This window comes from Hippocampus bargibanti, linkage group LG18, assembly GCF_051943395.1.
Source record: "Hippocampus bargibanti isolate YZ-2025 linkage group LG18, ASM5194339v1, whole genome shotgun sequence".
Classification (NCBI taxonomy): Eukaryota; Metazoa; Chordata; class Actinopteri; order Syngnathiformes; family Syngnathidae; genus Hippocampus; species Hippocampus bargibanti.
In genome coordinates this window covers 3,220,310-3,234,665 of record NC_142751.1, presented here as the reverse complement: position 1 = coordinate 3,234,665, position 14,356 = coordinate 3,220,310, and the positions used below count along the sequence as shown (strand labels likewise).

Genomic DNA, 14,356 nt, shown 5'->3' with positions numbered 1-14,356 from the left:
CACGGCTCATTTGCTTCCACACTTGCTTTCTGCTGTCTCTCGCAGAGTATATTGATGCTAACGTTAACATGGATTCCTCATATTGCACTCGCAAAAATGACTCGAACTCGCCTGTGTATCGCTTTCTCGCTGAGGGGGGTCGTCAATTCACGTCACTTCCGGCATCGCCATCAACTCGAAAACAAGACTCCTTGAATATTCAGCCCGAATTTTAAAAAGTAAAAACAGAGCTATATGTGGTGGAATCTTTGTAAAATGCGGTTAGTAGAAGTCATTTGAAGTGATTTTACAAATTATGCATGCAACTATGTCGGGAGCTGTCTGTTGTCCTTTAAATTTACATATTTTATATATATATATATATATATATATACAGTAAAGTCTCGTTATATCGATATTCAAGGGAGTCCGAAAATATATCGATATAACCGGGACTATCGATATATCCGACCCTGTTTGCATGTAATTTTCTCCGTGCGTGCATAGAAATAGTATCGATATAACCGGGACTATCGATATATCCGATATCGATATAACGAGACTTTACTGTATATATATATATATATATATATGGATTGGATTTGCCTTTATTAGTCTCACAATTTACATTTCACAGCAGCAAAGTTATGAAAGAAATGAAAGTAGAAAAGCAAAACACAGGAGCTGCTGGTAAGGCAGCCACTCTCGCGGCGCCGTCTTGAAGTCAAAAGAACAAAAAAAAACTAAATAACAAATAACATGACAACACAAAGACAAGAGATAAGATATAAAAAGATAAAGATATATATATTTATTGTAATGTCATGAGAGGCTAGCTCTCAGCGGGACAGGACAAGGAGCGCAATGGGCGACAGGTTTGAATACAAACAAAGGTTTTAATAAAGGGTTTCAGGGGGAATTCACAAGTAACAAAGGCAAGAATAGTGTCTCTTCCAATACTTAAATCATAATAAAGTCTCTTCTGAGGTGAAACTGAAAATAGTTCTTTTCCATGGGTTTCTAGGCCTCACCCCTCTTGATGTCCTTCTCAAGTAGCCTAGCCACCTTTAGCAAGGGTCCAAACCCAGTGTTCTGTCGTCTGGTACCAACTGGCGATGAGTTCCATGCAGCAATCAGTTTCTCCGCAGCGCACAGCAATGGAGCTTGTCTTCCCCCTCCCGCACACTCAGAGGCTCTCCGCCTTAAAAGCCTTGCCTGCCAATCAAGCCGTGATCAGCCACAGGTGTGGGTTTGAATTGCTGCCTTCCACCAGATAGGGCCAAAACTCTCTCATCTTAGGGGGATGTATTTGCACTCCAGAACCCAGCCTCTCGTGACATCACAATATATATATAATATATAATATATATATATATATATATATATATATATATATATATATATATATACAGTATAAGTCTTGATATATCGATAGTCCCGGTTATATCGATATTTTTTCGGACTCCCTAGAATATCGATATAACGAGACTTTACTGTATATATATATATAATGTGTGTGTGTGTCAAAGTCAAAGTCAGCTTTATGCTAATATGTGACATTCATGCTAATATGTATGACATACAGCACAGATGAAATTACCCAGCATGCAAGGCACTTATTACTAATTACTTTAACAAACATAATAAACATGAAAACGCCAATTTGCCGGGAGAGGGGAGCCGCCATCTTGGGAAAAACAAAAAAAAACAAATATGACAACACAAAGACACAGAGTCATTCATTCTTCAGGACTTGCTGTACCGTCTTTGTGATGACATGAAGCAGTTCTAGTTGAAAGAGGAGAGGATCCAAGCATCCATGTCAGCAGTGGATCAGGGACGTCATGGTGGAATTTGTACGTCTACTACATGCTAAATGTTGAAAGCAAACACGAACATCCATTGACGAAAAGACATTGTCTCACATCTCCTGTCCCACATAAATCCGCTTCAATTCCAAGCCGCGACAGTTCCACATACGCATTGGCGCTCTGCGCTGACGCTGCTTTCTTCTTATCGCGGGCTCCTGAAGCCATGCATCCATCCAACCGCAGACTCTCCAACAGCACTGACCTTTCCGCTGAACAAAGCGGGGCTGTGAAGATGCTGCCCATTACAGGCGCAAAAAAGCACAATGGCTCCAGAGCTGTCCAGCGATGGCAGTCAAATGGCTCCGACATTACTCCCATTCAAACACAGTACTGGCATATCATGCTGCTGCCTTGATGAATGTCGTGGCCAAAAATGCTGAAAAACAATCTGTATCCATTCCACGTGACGCACAACAACATAAAGTGACAAAAGAAAACACAATAACAAGACAAAAATCCAGGCAAATCAAGGCAAATCCAATCCAATCCAATCCAAAACTACAAAAAAGCAAGGGTCGTGAGAGCACTTGCTGATGGCGCCATCTTGGAAAAAAAATAATACATTATATTTTATATATATATATACACACACACAGTAAAGTCTCGTTATATCGATATTCTCGGGAGTCGGAAAAAATATCGATATAACCGGCATGTAAATTTTCTCCTTGCGTTCATAGAAATAGTATCGTAATAAGCATATATATATATATTCTCGGGAGTTAGAAAAAATGTCGATATAACCGTACTGTCGATATATCCGTCCTGCGCCGAACTGCATTAACACAAGCCGCCAAAAGAGGGCATTCAAGCGCCATGTAAGAAACGGAGCTGGCCATTTTGTGCCTCTTTTTTTCTTTTTTTTGGGGGGGTTAGAGATGTTCCCCCAATGTTGCCTCAAAATGGCACATATAATTATTTAATCGATTGCAAACATGTATGCTTTCCTCTTCAGAACTACAGTGTATTTGAATCATATTCATAACTGGATGTGTAACAAGTAAGCATATTATCCGAATCTGAAGCCATTGTTTGGATTCACAAGCAATGCAAGACGTCTTGCCGTGAAGTCATTTTTATTGGTGTTTTCCTTCGATGCGCGAGTGTATCCGGTCCGAGGTATTTTCCCTGCGTCCCCTGCATAAATTTATGTCATCTTCCGGGATTGCGTAATTTTGCACCCTCGTGTGCCATTTGCTTTTTGGCGTAGTAAGCGGGTCGGATCACCCCCTGCCTTCTTACTCGCTGTGTTTTCTTTGATTTTTGAATAAACATCCTGCTTGGGTAGTACGTCTCTGCTTTGGGATCCCAAACATTCCACTACGTTCCGACGAGTCAGCTGCCGTCACTCTTGCTCGGAACGTGACAGCTACGGTTGACTCAGCTACAGGATGTTCTTTTCTCTTAAAATATCTACCCAATGACACTTGCTCTCACTGCCACAGTCACATCACTAGATTTCACAGCCTATTCTTTAATATCGTACTGATCGTAGATTTCGCCATGGTGTATTCCCTCGCCAGATCAGACACTCGCACACCTCCTTCATATTTTGCGATTATTTCTTTCTTAAATGCAATAGTTGTACGCACTACTTTTATTTGTCACTTTAAGCAGCACTTACTTTCTTTGGAGGCATGATTAGGGGCTAAAACTCTTCGTACACCTATATTAAATGCTAGAGCAAAACGTAGCACGTCCACTAGCGACAACAGTTGGTCACGGAGAGAGCGACACACCCGTGCACCGCTCAGCCCCCCCCCCCCCCCCATCGCGTACGCACTCACGCGTCGAATTGGCGTTCGAACACCGATTGATGTTCGAACGCCGAAGCAAGAATATCTCGAATATTTTGTTCGAACACGGATTTGTTCGAACTGTGAGGCGTTCGAGAACCGAGGTACCACTGTATATAAAAACAAATCCTCGTCTCACCCCTCATGGGTGGTGTCTGTCCCCCATTTTTAGCTCGGGTCCTCTACCAGAGGCCAGGAAGCTTGAGGGTTCTGCGCAGTATCCGTGCTGTTGCTAGCACTGCGCTTTTCTGGACCGAGATTCCTGATGATGTTCCCGGGATCTGTTGCAACCACTCGTGGAGTTTGGAGGTCACTGCCCCGAGTGCTCCGACCACCACAGGCACGACTGTCACCTTTACCTTCCAGGCTCTCTCCAGCTCCTCTCTGACCCCTTGGTAATTCTCGATTTTCTCATGTGCCTTCTTTCTGATGTTTCCATCACTCGGGACCGCTACATCCACGACAACGGCTTTCCTTTGCCCTTTATCTATGACCACGATATCTGGTTGGTTGGCCATTACCATCTTGTCAGTCTGTATCTGGAAGTCCCACAGGATCTTTGCTCGGTCATTCTCTACTACCTTGGGAGGTGTTTCCCATTTTGACCTTGGGGTTTCCAGTCCATACTCCGCACAGATGTTTCGGTAGACTATGCCAGCCACCTGGTTATGGCGCTCCATGTAGGCTTTCCCTGCCAGCATCTTACACCCTGCAGTTATGTGTTGGATTGTCTCAGGTGCCTCTTTGCACAACCAACACCTTGGGTCTTGCCTGGTGTGGTATATCCATGCCTCTATGGCTCTGGTGTTCAGGGCCTGCTCTTGAGCAGCCAGGATGAGTTCCTCTGTGCTGTCCTTTAGGCCAGCCCTCTCTAGCCACTGATAGGACTTCTTGAGATCAGCCACTTCTGTTATGGTTCGGTGGTACGTCCCATGTAGGGGCTTTTCCTCCCATGATTGTCCCTCTTCCAGCACCTCATCCTCTGTTCCCCATTGTCTGAGACATTCTCTGAGTACATCATCCGTTGGAGCCTTCTATTTGATGTATTCATTGAGCCTGGATGTTTCATCCTGGACAGTGGCTCTCACACTCACTAGTCACTCACGGCTTGTGTACAGTCTCAGGGTGCTGGACTTGGGATGGAACACTCCATGCATGGTGAGGAGTTTTCGGGTCTTAACATCCGTCGTCTGAATCTCTTCCTTTGGCCACCTTATTATTCCTGCAGGGTATCTGATCACTGGCAGGGCATAGCTGTTTATTGCCCGGCTCTTGTTCTTGCCATTGAGCTTGCTTCTGAGGACTTGCCTCACCCGCTGGAGGTATTTGGTCATAGCCGCTTTTCTTGTTGCTAGTTCGAGGTTGCCATTGGCCTGTGGTATTCCAAGGTACTTGTAGCTTTTTTCAATGTCTGCTATTGTTCCTTCAGGGAGTGAGACCCCATCAGTGTGGACTACCTTGCCCCTCTTAGTCACCATCCGACTACATTTCTCCAGCCCGAATGACATCCCGATATCACTGCTGTATATCCTGGTTGTGTGGATCAGGGAGTCTATGTCCCTTTCGCTCTTAGCATACAGCTTTATGTCATCCATGTAGAGGAGGTGACTGATCGTAGCTCCATTTCTGAGGCGTATCCATAGCCTGTCTTTGAGATTATCTGGTTGAGGGGGTTCAGTCCTATGCAGAACAGCAGTGGGGAGAGTGCATCACCTTGGTATATGCCACGTTTGATGGACACTTGCGTTAGTCGCTTGCCATTGGCTTCAAGTGTGGTTTTCCACATCCTCATCGAGTTTGCAACGAAGGCTCTCAGGGTCCTGTTGACCTTATACAACTCAAAGCATTCAGTGATCCATGTGTGTGGCATCGAGTCATATGCGTTCTTGTAATCAATCCAGGCTGTGCACAGGTTGGTATGTCGGGACCTGCAGTCTTGTGCGACTGTTCTGTTAACCAGCAGCTGATGTTTGGCACCTCTAGTATCTCTACCAATGCCTTTCTGTGCTTTGCTCATGTATTGATCCATGTGTCCACTTATCTTAGCCGCAATGATGCCTGACATGAGCTTCCATGTTGTGGAGAGACATGTGATTGGCCGATAGTTGGAAGGAACTGCACCCTTTGAGGAATCCTTCATGATCAGGATTGTTCGCCCTTCGGTTAGCCATCCTGGGTGAGTCCCATCCATCAGCAACTGGTTCATTTGTGCTGCTGCGCTCGTGGAGTACTGTGCGTTTCTTTAGCCAGTAGGTGTGGACCATATCCGGGCCTGGTGCCGTCCAGTTTTTCATACCTGAGACTCTTTCTTGTATGTCTGCCGCTGTGATGGTAACTGGGTTCTGTTCAGGGAGGTTGCTGTGCTCCTCTTTCAGAGTCACCAGCCATTGTGCACTGCTGTTATGTGCGACCTCCTTCTCCCATATGCCTTTCCAGTATCTTTCAGTTTCCAGCCTTGGAGGGTCTGCTCTGCTGTTAGAACCCTGCCACTGAGCATACACTTTCACAGGTTGTGTTGCGAACAGCCTGTTTATTCTTCTGGCCTCATTCTCCTTTGTGTACCTCTTTAGCCGACTGGACAATGCCTGGAGCTTTTGTTTGGCAGTTTCGAGTGCTTCGGGTATGGTTATCTGCATGTACCTCTTGGGGATTGGCCTTTTATTCACACCTCTCTGGGTCTCCGTCAATTGACTCACATCTTTCCGAGCCGCCTTGATCTTAGCCTCCAACCGTCTTTTCCATGGTGGGTAATGAATTTCGTGGATCTCATGGTTGCTCTTGTAGCCAAGCATTTCTAGGATCACTGATGCTGAAGTGTATATCAGCTCATTGGTTTCCGTGATCGTTCCGGTCGGGATCGTTCTCAGTGCTGCATTCACAGTTTTCATCAGACTTTCAGGTGGTACTTCACATAGCCGTTGTAATCGGTTTCTTAGTTGCCCAGTATTCATTCTTGCCATGATCTTATCTTTCAGGTCAGTTGCTGCTTCACTCAGCATTTCATTCATTGGGGCTGGCTTCCCAATCTCATCATTCATTGGAGCTTGCCTCCCAATCTCTGGTTGAACCTCTTCCTCTGATGTGGCAGCCTGGGGCCCTTCACCTCGGAATTTGTGTTGTACCTCATCAATCTCAAGATGTGATAGCAATATATATATATATATATATATATATATATATATATATATATATATATATATATATATATATATATATATATATATGTATATATATATATGTATGGCAAACTGTCATCATCAAGCGTTTGCTACTGGAAATGGGAGTCGCGACATAGTCATTCAAGCTCGGCGAGCTAACTGCCAAACTCCAAAATTGTTGGAAGGGGGGTGACCAGCGGTAAGATCAATCGCAAGTCGATGGTCTCGCTGTCCTCTAGTGAGCCGTTGCCGACATTTTCCATTTTCGTCTTGATTTGTTTCCTGTTTAAAGGCTCAACGTGAACGATCCCGAGTTGACACATCTCCTCCTCCTCCTGGGCGAGGAGTCGTTTTGCGAGGTGGGCAGGGAGGGGGGGGGGCGACAACGGAGAACAAGCTCCAACCAAAAAGGATAGAAAACGTGCAGGCTGAGCTGTGAGAACACGAGGCGGGCCGAGCAGGGGTAGGGGCGCCTCGCCAATGGAATTTACTGGAAAGTCACAACGCTCAAAAAAAGAAAAAAAGAACACCCATTTTGCTCAGCTTGTTTCGAGAAAAATCCAACAAAAAAGGGTGTTGAAGATAACGTTTTTGCCATAGGTGGACGGGCGGCAGCGGGGATTTGCTCGCCGCACCACGCGGCCCTTGACCTCCCTGCGTACCCCCACGTGAACATATGTCGCCGCGACGACATGACTATAAGCGGGGCGGGAGGGGCGCCAATGAGGGAGACGCCTCCTTATTCCACCATTTCTTCCGCCTTTTTGACAGCACTTTTTTTTGGGGGGGGTCAAGTTGGGTCTTCATCTGCATCTCATCCGTGATGCTGCACGGGTGTTCTACCCCATGCCCCCTGGTGACCAAGCCATGCACAGCACATCGCCCTGAGCGGAGCAATGTCCACCAAGCGATGGTGGTGCGTGTGCAACGCGTATAATCTTGAATTCATTGCATGAAATGTCGCGGCCTATTGTATTGTTGTACCAAGAATTTCAACGGGTAAGACGTCACAAATCTTTTGGCGTCGCAAACGTGCTCACGGAGACAATTAAAGTCCTGTGGCCAGGCCGTCCTGCATTTCCCGTGCCGACTCGCGATAGCACAAAGGCTAACCGATCTGGAGCCGCCCCGGCTAGCTTCTGCTCCCCTTTTTGACGTGAGCGGCGGCGTCTTTGCCTTTGAGAGCGTCATCTCCGCATTTATTGGCTCCTTCGGTGTCCCTCGTTGTCTTTTCCATTCATACTCCCCTCACCAGAGATCCCACCCCCAAGCCCTTTGGAACACGTGTGGAAATTGAAGCAACATCGCTGAATCAGGGAGGAGACCAACTGCACCACTTTGCTGCTCAAACATTGAAGAGAAAAAAAGGTTGTCTTGTGTTCAGACCAAATGTTTAAGAAACATTTTTTTAATGTTCTCAAAAAACTCATTAAAGACAAGTGAACAATCTGAAGAAAAAAAACAACATTGACTCAAATGACATTCCCGCAAAGCTTTCTTCACATAGCATGGGAATCTAATGGCTTGGCCGAATAATGAGGCCACGTTTCCAAACTGAGCCCGCGGACGTCATCCGGACGGAGATTGCGGAGTCGTCATAGATTACCTCTCCCGGGGGATGGCGGGCTGTGCAGGAAACTTTGAGCAATCAGCGGCGTTCTCCCTGCGCTCACCGGCCCGAGACGATTGCCTGTCGTGGACGCAGGCTGTGGTTATTCCCCCCCCCAAAAAAAACAAAAAACAAAACACTTATTTGTTACAATGATTTGACCAATTAGCATATAGCATATTCATCCATCCATTTTCCGTACCGCTTATTCCTCATTAGGGTCGCGGGGAATGCTGGAGCCTATCTCAGCTGTCTTCGGGCACGAGGCGGGGGACACCCTGAATTGGTTGCCAGCCAATCGCAGGGCACACAAAGACGAACAACAGTCACTCTCACACTCACACCTAGGGACAATTTGGACTTGTCAATCTGCCTGCCATGAATGTTTTTGGAGTGTGGGAGGAAACCAGAGGACCCGGAGAAAACCCACGCGGGTCCGGGGAGAACATGCAAACTCCACACAGGGAGGCCGGACCAGGACACGAACCGGTGACCTCTGCACTGAGAAGCCGTTGTGCTAACCACTGAACTACCGGGCCGCCCATATAGCATATATATTTAAAATTTCTTTTTTTCCCTAATTCCACAACCCCCCGATGGTGTCGAAACGTTCACCCGACCCGAGATGAGACACCGCAGGATCAAACCAGAGCACGTCAAGTCCGAAAGCGATGTCCCGCGGCTCGGTGAGAGTAAGTCGTGATGTTCATTTCTTGGCACAACGCCTATCGCGGTTATCGGCGATTGACAATCCGACGCGCCGTATCCAAGTCCTTTTCGTCCCCATAGCTCGCTATTTCACCTGCAGACATCCAATAATTGCACACCATCAATCTTGTGGATTTTGTTCGCGAATGCATTCGTTCCGTTGCTGGCGAGCACGCGCATATTGCTATGGCAGCTAACGTCAGCGTCAGCGCTGCTTTGAGCTTCTTTCTTGGATAGCGTTGACAAGGCTCTCAAAAAATGTGAGCCTGTTGATTCTTGACACACGATCACAAGGCTTTCGAGAGCCAAAAAGAGGATTTTACTCGCTGTGTAAGACAATGAGGCCATGCGACGTGTTTAATAATAAAAAAAAAGAGGACACACTTTTTTTGGAAGGGAGTGAAAAAAGGGATTTCACCAGTCGTCGGCTTTTTGTGATGTTTTCAAAGGGGGATTTGGCAAAGGCAACTTGGTCAGTCACAACATTTGAAATGTGGAGCATCAGGGATGCATGTGGGCCACGCCCTTGCGCCATTGACGCATTTTAACGGCCACTGGCGCAACTTTGTAACTTCACTGCGCCAGCACCAGCGCACGTCTATTACGATATCCGCATATTGTTGCATCATCCGCGCCACATATGACATAGAGTGATACCTCGGTTTACGAACCCCTTAGCTTACGAACTTTTCTGTTTACAAACGTTACATTTATGAAAACTTTTTCCTTGGCATACGAACTATTTTTCGGGATACACACGGAGCGTCACAATGAGTGATGTGTCGTTGGCGAACGAGCCCGTTCTCCTAACAGGAAAATGGCAGCCGACTGTTTTTGTCATCTATTCCTAGCCCCTAGTCTTCGGTTAAAGCCACATAATTGGTCAAGAACGCAGCAGTAAGGGCCGGGGGGTTCCAGACAGAGAGAGAGTGAGTAGGCCGTTCTCCATAAAAGAAAATTGCACCGACTTTTTTTTTTGGTCCTCTATTCCCCGCAGCAGTGATGGGGGGGGGGTTAAACATTGAAAAGACAGGCAGACGACAGAGAAAGAGTGACAAAATGGATAGAAAACAGTCACATTTGGACTCGTTTGAACTTCGATAGTTCAAAAGCAGAGTGTAGACTGCAAATTAAAATATCGCATCAATCAGGCTCCACAAATAACCCACACAAGCCATCTGTACATTTGATGCAAAAAGCGATCAACACAGCTAAACAGAACACAATTGATGAGGAACAAGGTAAAAGTATCGCAGAGAAAGCACCTACAAGGGATCATTCCTCATGATGGTGAAAGAAGGCTATGTTCCTCATCAAGTGTTTAATGCTGATGAAACCGGTCACTCTATTCCATCAAGCCATCAACGACCATCACAAAGGTAAATAAAATGACTTTATTATACAGTTTATTTCTTTAATTATAATACCATAGCACATTTATTAAACATAAAATTGATATATTTTGTGTAGTTTTAAGGCTTACAAAATTATGTTTTATGGGGGCCTGGGAACGGATTATTCTCATTTTAATAGTTTCCTATGGGAAATTAATTTTGAGGACACACACTTTTTGCCTTACACACTCTGTCTGGGAACCAATTAAGTTCGTAAGACAAGGTATCACTGTACTTCTGTTAAAATAGCTAAAGAAACATCAACAACTCTTCGTTTTCCTTCCATCTTCCTGAAACTGCCGAAAGAGATCATCGAATATTCATTTACCCAGAGTGAATTGCAGTATTTTCATCGAACGACATCGACATAGTTGGTTGCAATATGGAGCGAGACAACAGGAGTAAAACTCTAAAAGACGTTAAAAACAAGCAGCAAACAAACATATTTTCGTTTTTTAAGAAACAACAGAGGCTAGTGGCAATTCGTCTAAGCAAATTGATGTTAATTATTCAAATTTAGTGGCTAATCGGAGTGATTTCAGAGCTGGTAATCTTAAAACCAAAAAAATTTGTTCAAATAGACACCAGTCAGAAATATTGTGCTAAGTCTGTTCTCCGTCTTTTCTGTAAACCGTCGAATACCAAAATACCACGGGATTGATTGTCTAGTAACGAAAGAAAATGGAAAAAGTTTACTTATTTGATGTATGAATAAATGATTTGACTTGAATTAAAATTGTTTATAAGATCAGAGCATTGTCATCAAATGGTGAGTATAGTTTTTGCTTTTTTGAATGTTGCTGTACCGATGACCATTTTGTGTTTGGGAGCCTTTTACTGAGCGCGTTGCTTGTTCTGTAGCCACAAAAGGACATAAGTCTTCTTGTGCCGGTCCCAAGCCCGGATAAATACAGAGGGTTGTGTCAGGAAGGGCATCCAACGTAAAAGCTTGGCCAAAACAAACATGCGAATCAAACCTCTAAAGATGGAGGACACTGATTTGCTGTGGCGATCCCTTGAAGGGAAAAGCCGAAAGGGAAAGAAGATCTATTAGGAAATTAGATTTTTGCCAAATAATGTTTTTTTTTATTTTCAATTAAGACATATGCTCCGATGAATGTATTTTGCTTTATTTCAATGAGTTTTGTATACTTCGGCAATCTTGTTATATTGGGCCCATCCATTTTAGAATTCGGCCCCCTTTTCAGACACATGGAGACCATATGGCCCCCTTTTTAAATCTCCCAGATGTATCCCTGGAGCACGTCCGAAAGCGCCGAAGCCGCGCCATCTTGGACAAACCTGGTCATTCGCCAACCAATCTAAAGGAAAGCCGCTGTTGCTTGTCGAATGGCAACGTGGTTTTGTCACCAAGGGACTTTGCTCATTTGTCACCAATGCACTTTGAGGCCTTCAACCTCAAAGTTAGCCTGCATTTATTTTAACTCTGCCCATTTTCTCTTTTTTTGGGGGGGCCGGGTGTCATGTCGCGGGCCGCTTGAAAGTGGATAGTAGGTTACAATTGGCCCACGGGTCATAGTTTGGACAAATGCGTTTTTTTTTGATTTGGTTATTTTGTGTCCAAAACCTTCTTTTCACCTTCCAGGAATGTTAAAGGCCTTATGAATGATGGCCACTGTTGAATTCCTTTGTGGAAGGGGTGTAGGCGGGTGGGGGATACCTTTTTTTCTGATTAACTTTGGTCACCTCTTTTTTGGGTGCACGCTTAATGTTGCCTTTGACTCAATTTCTCCTTCAGAATACTTTTTTTTCCTGCTAGGCACACTTTTCCCTTTGCTTTTTTGTTCTTGTCTGGAATTCCAAGTGCAGCACACTTTCCCCTCCAAAGGGGGCCGGCTCCATCGCTGCCGGCCCCCTTTGCGCAATAGCAGGCTCCCATTTGCCCCGAGCTTGCTGGCGGCCTGCTGATTGACAGCCCGCGGAGGGAGGGGGACTTTTTCAAGGGGTGGGGGGGTCGATAGGGCGAGGGGTGCCAAGTGAGAGCTCCAGGCGCCTCAGAGGAGCGCAGCATCTAAGCGGGACAGACGGCGTGTGTGTCCGGTCCGGAGGATTTATCCCCCCCTCCCGCCCCACGAAAAGCTCGGGACCCTTATGGCTGCTTGAGAGCCCCCCTCTCCAGTCCTCAACGCGATTCCTCCCCCATTCCCCTTCTTTGTTTCCCCCCTCCCGCCCCTCCTGCCTTCTTTTATTTTGCTCGTCAAGCCATCACACGCGGCCGCGGGTCCGACTTGAGTTGAGCTGCGAAGAGCCGTGGTGCGCTCAAGGCAGGCGGCCATCATGGATCGCCCCGTCCTGTGGAAAGTGAAACGGAGGTTAAGGGAGGCACCGCTCTCCTTGCTCGCCCTCGGCCTGCTTTTGGTCACGTCGACGGCCAGCGCAGGTAGGCTGCAAAACTTTCAGCTTACACCTCCTGCCTTTCCGGGCCTTCAAAACCTGCACGGACGCTACGCGGACTCCCACTGTGACACTGGGAAAGGTTTGGCAGCTTAGCGTTAGTAGCGGGAGGAAACGTGTCAAAAAATTGCCCAGATAAGAAATATCAAGACGCCGCGGGCGTAGTGGTTGACATTTTCGTGCAAGAGCGCAACAGAGTGCTGAGCGGGCAAAAAGTGCCCATCGCTTCACCTCAAGCGGAGCGCGAGGGGCGCTAACTGACGACATCTGCCGCCCAGGCTCTTGCTTTCCTGAGGTTTCAAACAATCTTCCAAGTTTGGCAAATGGCATCATTGCTCATGCAGCGCTTGGCGTCAGTCAAACATGGCTGTTGGCTTTGGGATGCGGTCCGATCGGCTGCGACATTGGCCTCTTTTCCCCAAACGCCGGGCGAAGAAGCTCGCGGTCCGCCGGGACAAGCGTGTCAGAAGGTCACTGGCCCTTGGTGAGGGATCTGCAAAAAAGGAAGGGCTATTCGTTGAGCGACCGGTCGGCCAGGATGGGCGCACGCCAGAATGGCCACAGAAAGCCATTTGTCGTGCGGGGTCAAGCGGGGGTTTCGGCCCGCATGTATTATTAGCCACATTATTAGGCCACTCTTGGTGGTCCAAACAGGTGAAGCCTCGCCCTGTTGCACCCGCGGGGTCACCACTCCCGTTGTTTTCATTGGCGCCGAAGCGCAGATGCTTCGATTGATCGCAAAATGAGTACTGGACATTATTTGAGCCAAAAATCGCAACCCGTGTTCTGAAAGTACTCTCATCTTTGGTACAAAAGCATCCCCCTGGCGTCAAGTTTTCGGCATAGTGCCTAGCATGCTAACACTGCACCATTTGTTGCAGCTGAAGCAAACTCGTTGATTTATTGATTTGATTTTTCTTTGCCTCTCCAAACCAACTGTTGGTTTATTGTTTATCGTGACCATGAAAAGCAATTTAGCAGACAGTGCCAGAATCAGCAGGCGTCCGAAAGGTTAATATACTTTCGACAAGACTGCTAACGTTCTTATTTCTATATTTTGTCTGCTCGTGGAGCTCATTGTGACCCAACATTGCTGTCGATGGCGTCAAAGACCAATTTCGTCTTCAATTTCAGCATCTCTGGAAAGTTTTCCTGAATGTGGCAAACAACCTTACGAGTGAAAAAGTAGAGTCATTTCCAAAAGTCGCTAAGCGTTAGCATGTTAACATCTTTTCGGGTGAGCGGCTAATCTCCTGCTGCCGCCGCCGCCGTTGTTGTTTACTCCAATTTTTGTCTTTATGGCCGTGGCGACACAGGGCGATATAAGAACATCCGGTCCAAGATCCATCAATACCTTATTTTGTTTCATCCTAAGAAAGAGAAAAAAATTGGACATCAGAAAAGCTGGCCGCCACATCTGGATTTG

The 14,356-nt window shown here is 46.3% G+C and overlaps 2 protein-coding genes across 4 annotated transcripts in view; one reads left to right on the top strand and one right to left on the bottom strand.

Annotated features, from left to right (window-relative positions):
• Window positions 1-5,320: 5,320 nt before the first annotated feature.
• On the bottom strand, window positions 5,321-6,654 carry LOC148884226 (uncharacterized). The gene is made up of 2 exons (XM_089021172.1): window positions 5,878-6,654; window positions 5,321-5,326 (listed from the first exon to the last, which is right to left on the bottom strand). The coding sequence occupies exons 1-2, from the start codon at window positions 6,652-6,654 to the stop codon at window positions 5,321-5,323; spliced, it is 783 nt and encodes a 260-aa protein (XP_088877298.1).
• Window positions 6,655-12,612: 5,958 nt separating this feature from the next.
• col5a1 (collagen type V alpha 1 chain) overlaps window positions 12,613-14,356 on the top strand; it is a 40,389-nt gene continuing 38,645 nt past the window's right edge. For 2 of the 3 annotated variants that reach the window (XM_089021157.1, XM_089021159.1), the window contains exon 1: window positions 12,614-12,916. In XM_089021157.1, the coding sequence (XP_088877283.1) occupies window positions 12,814-12,916 (103 nt within the window). In that variant the 5' untranslated portion in view covers window positions 12,614-12,813. Of the gene's footprint in view, window positions 12,917-14,356 lie in introns of all 3 variants that reach the window. The other variant, XM_089021160.1, reaches the window with a different exon arrangement.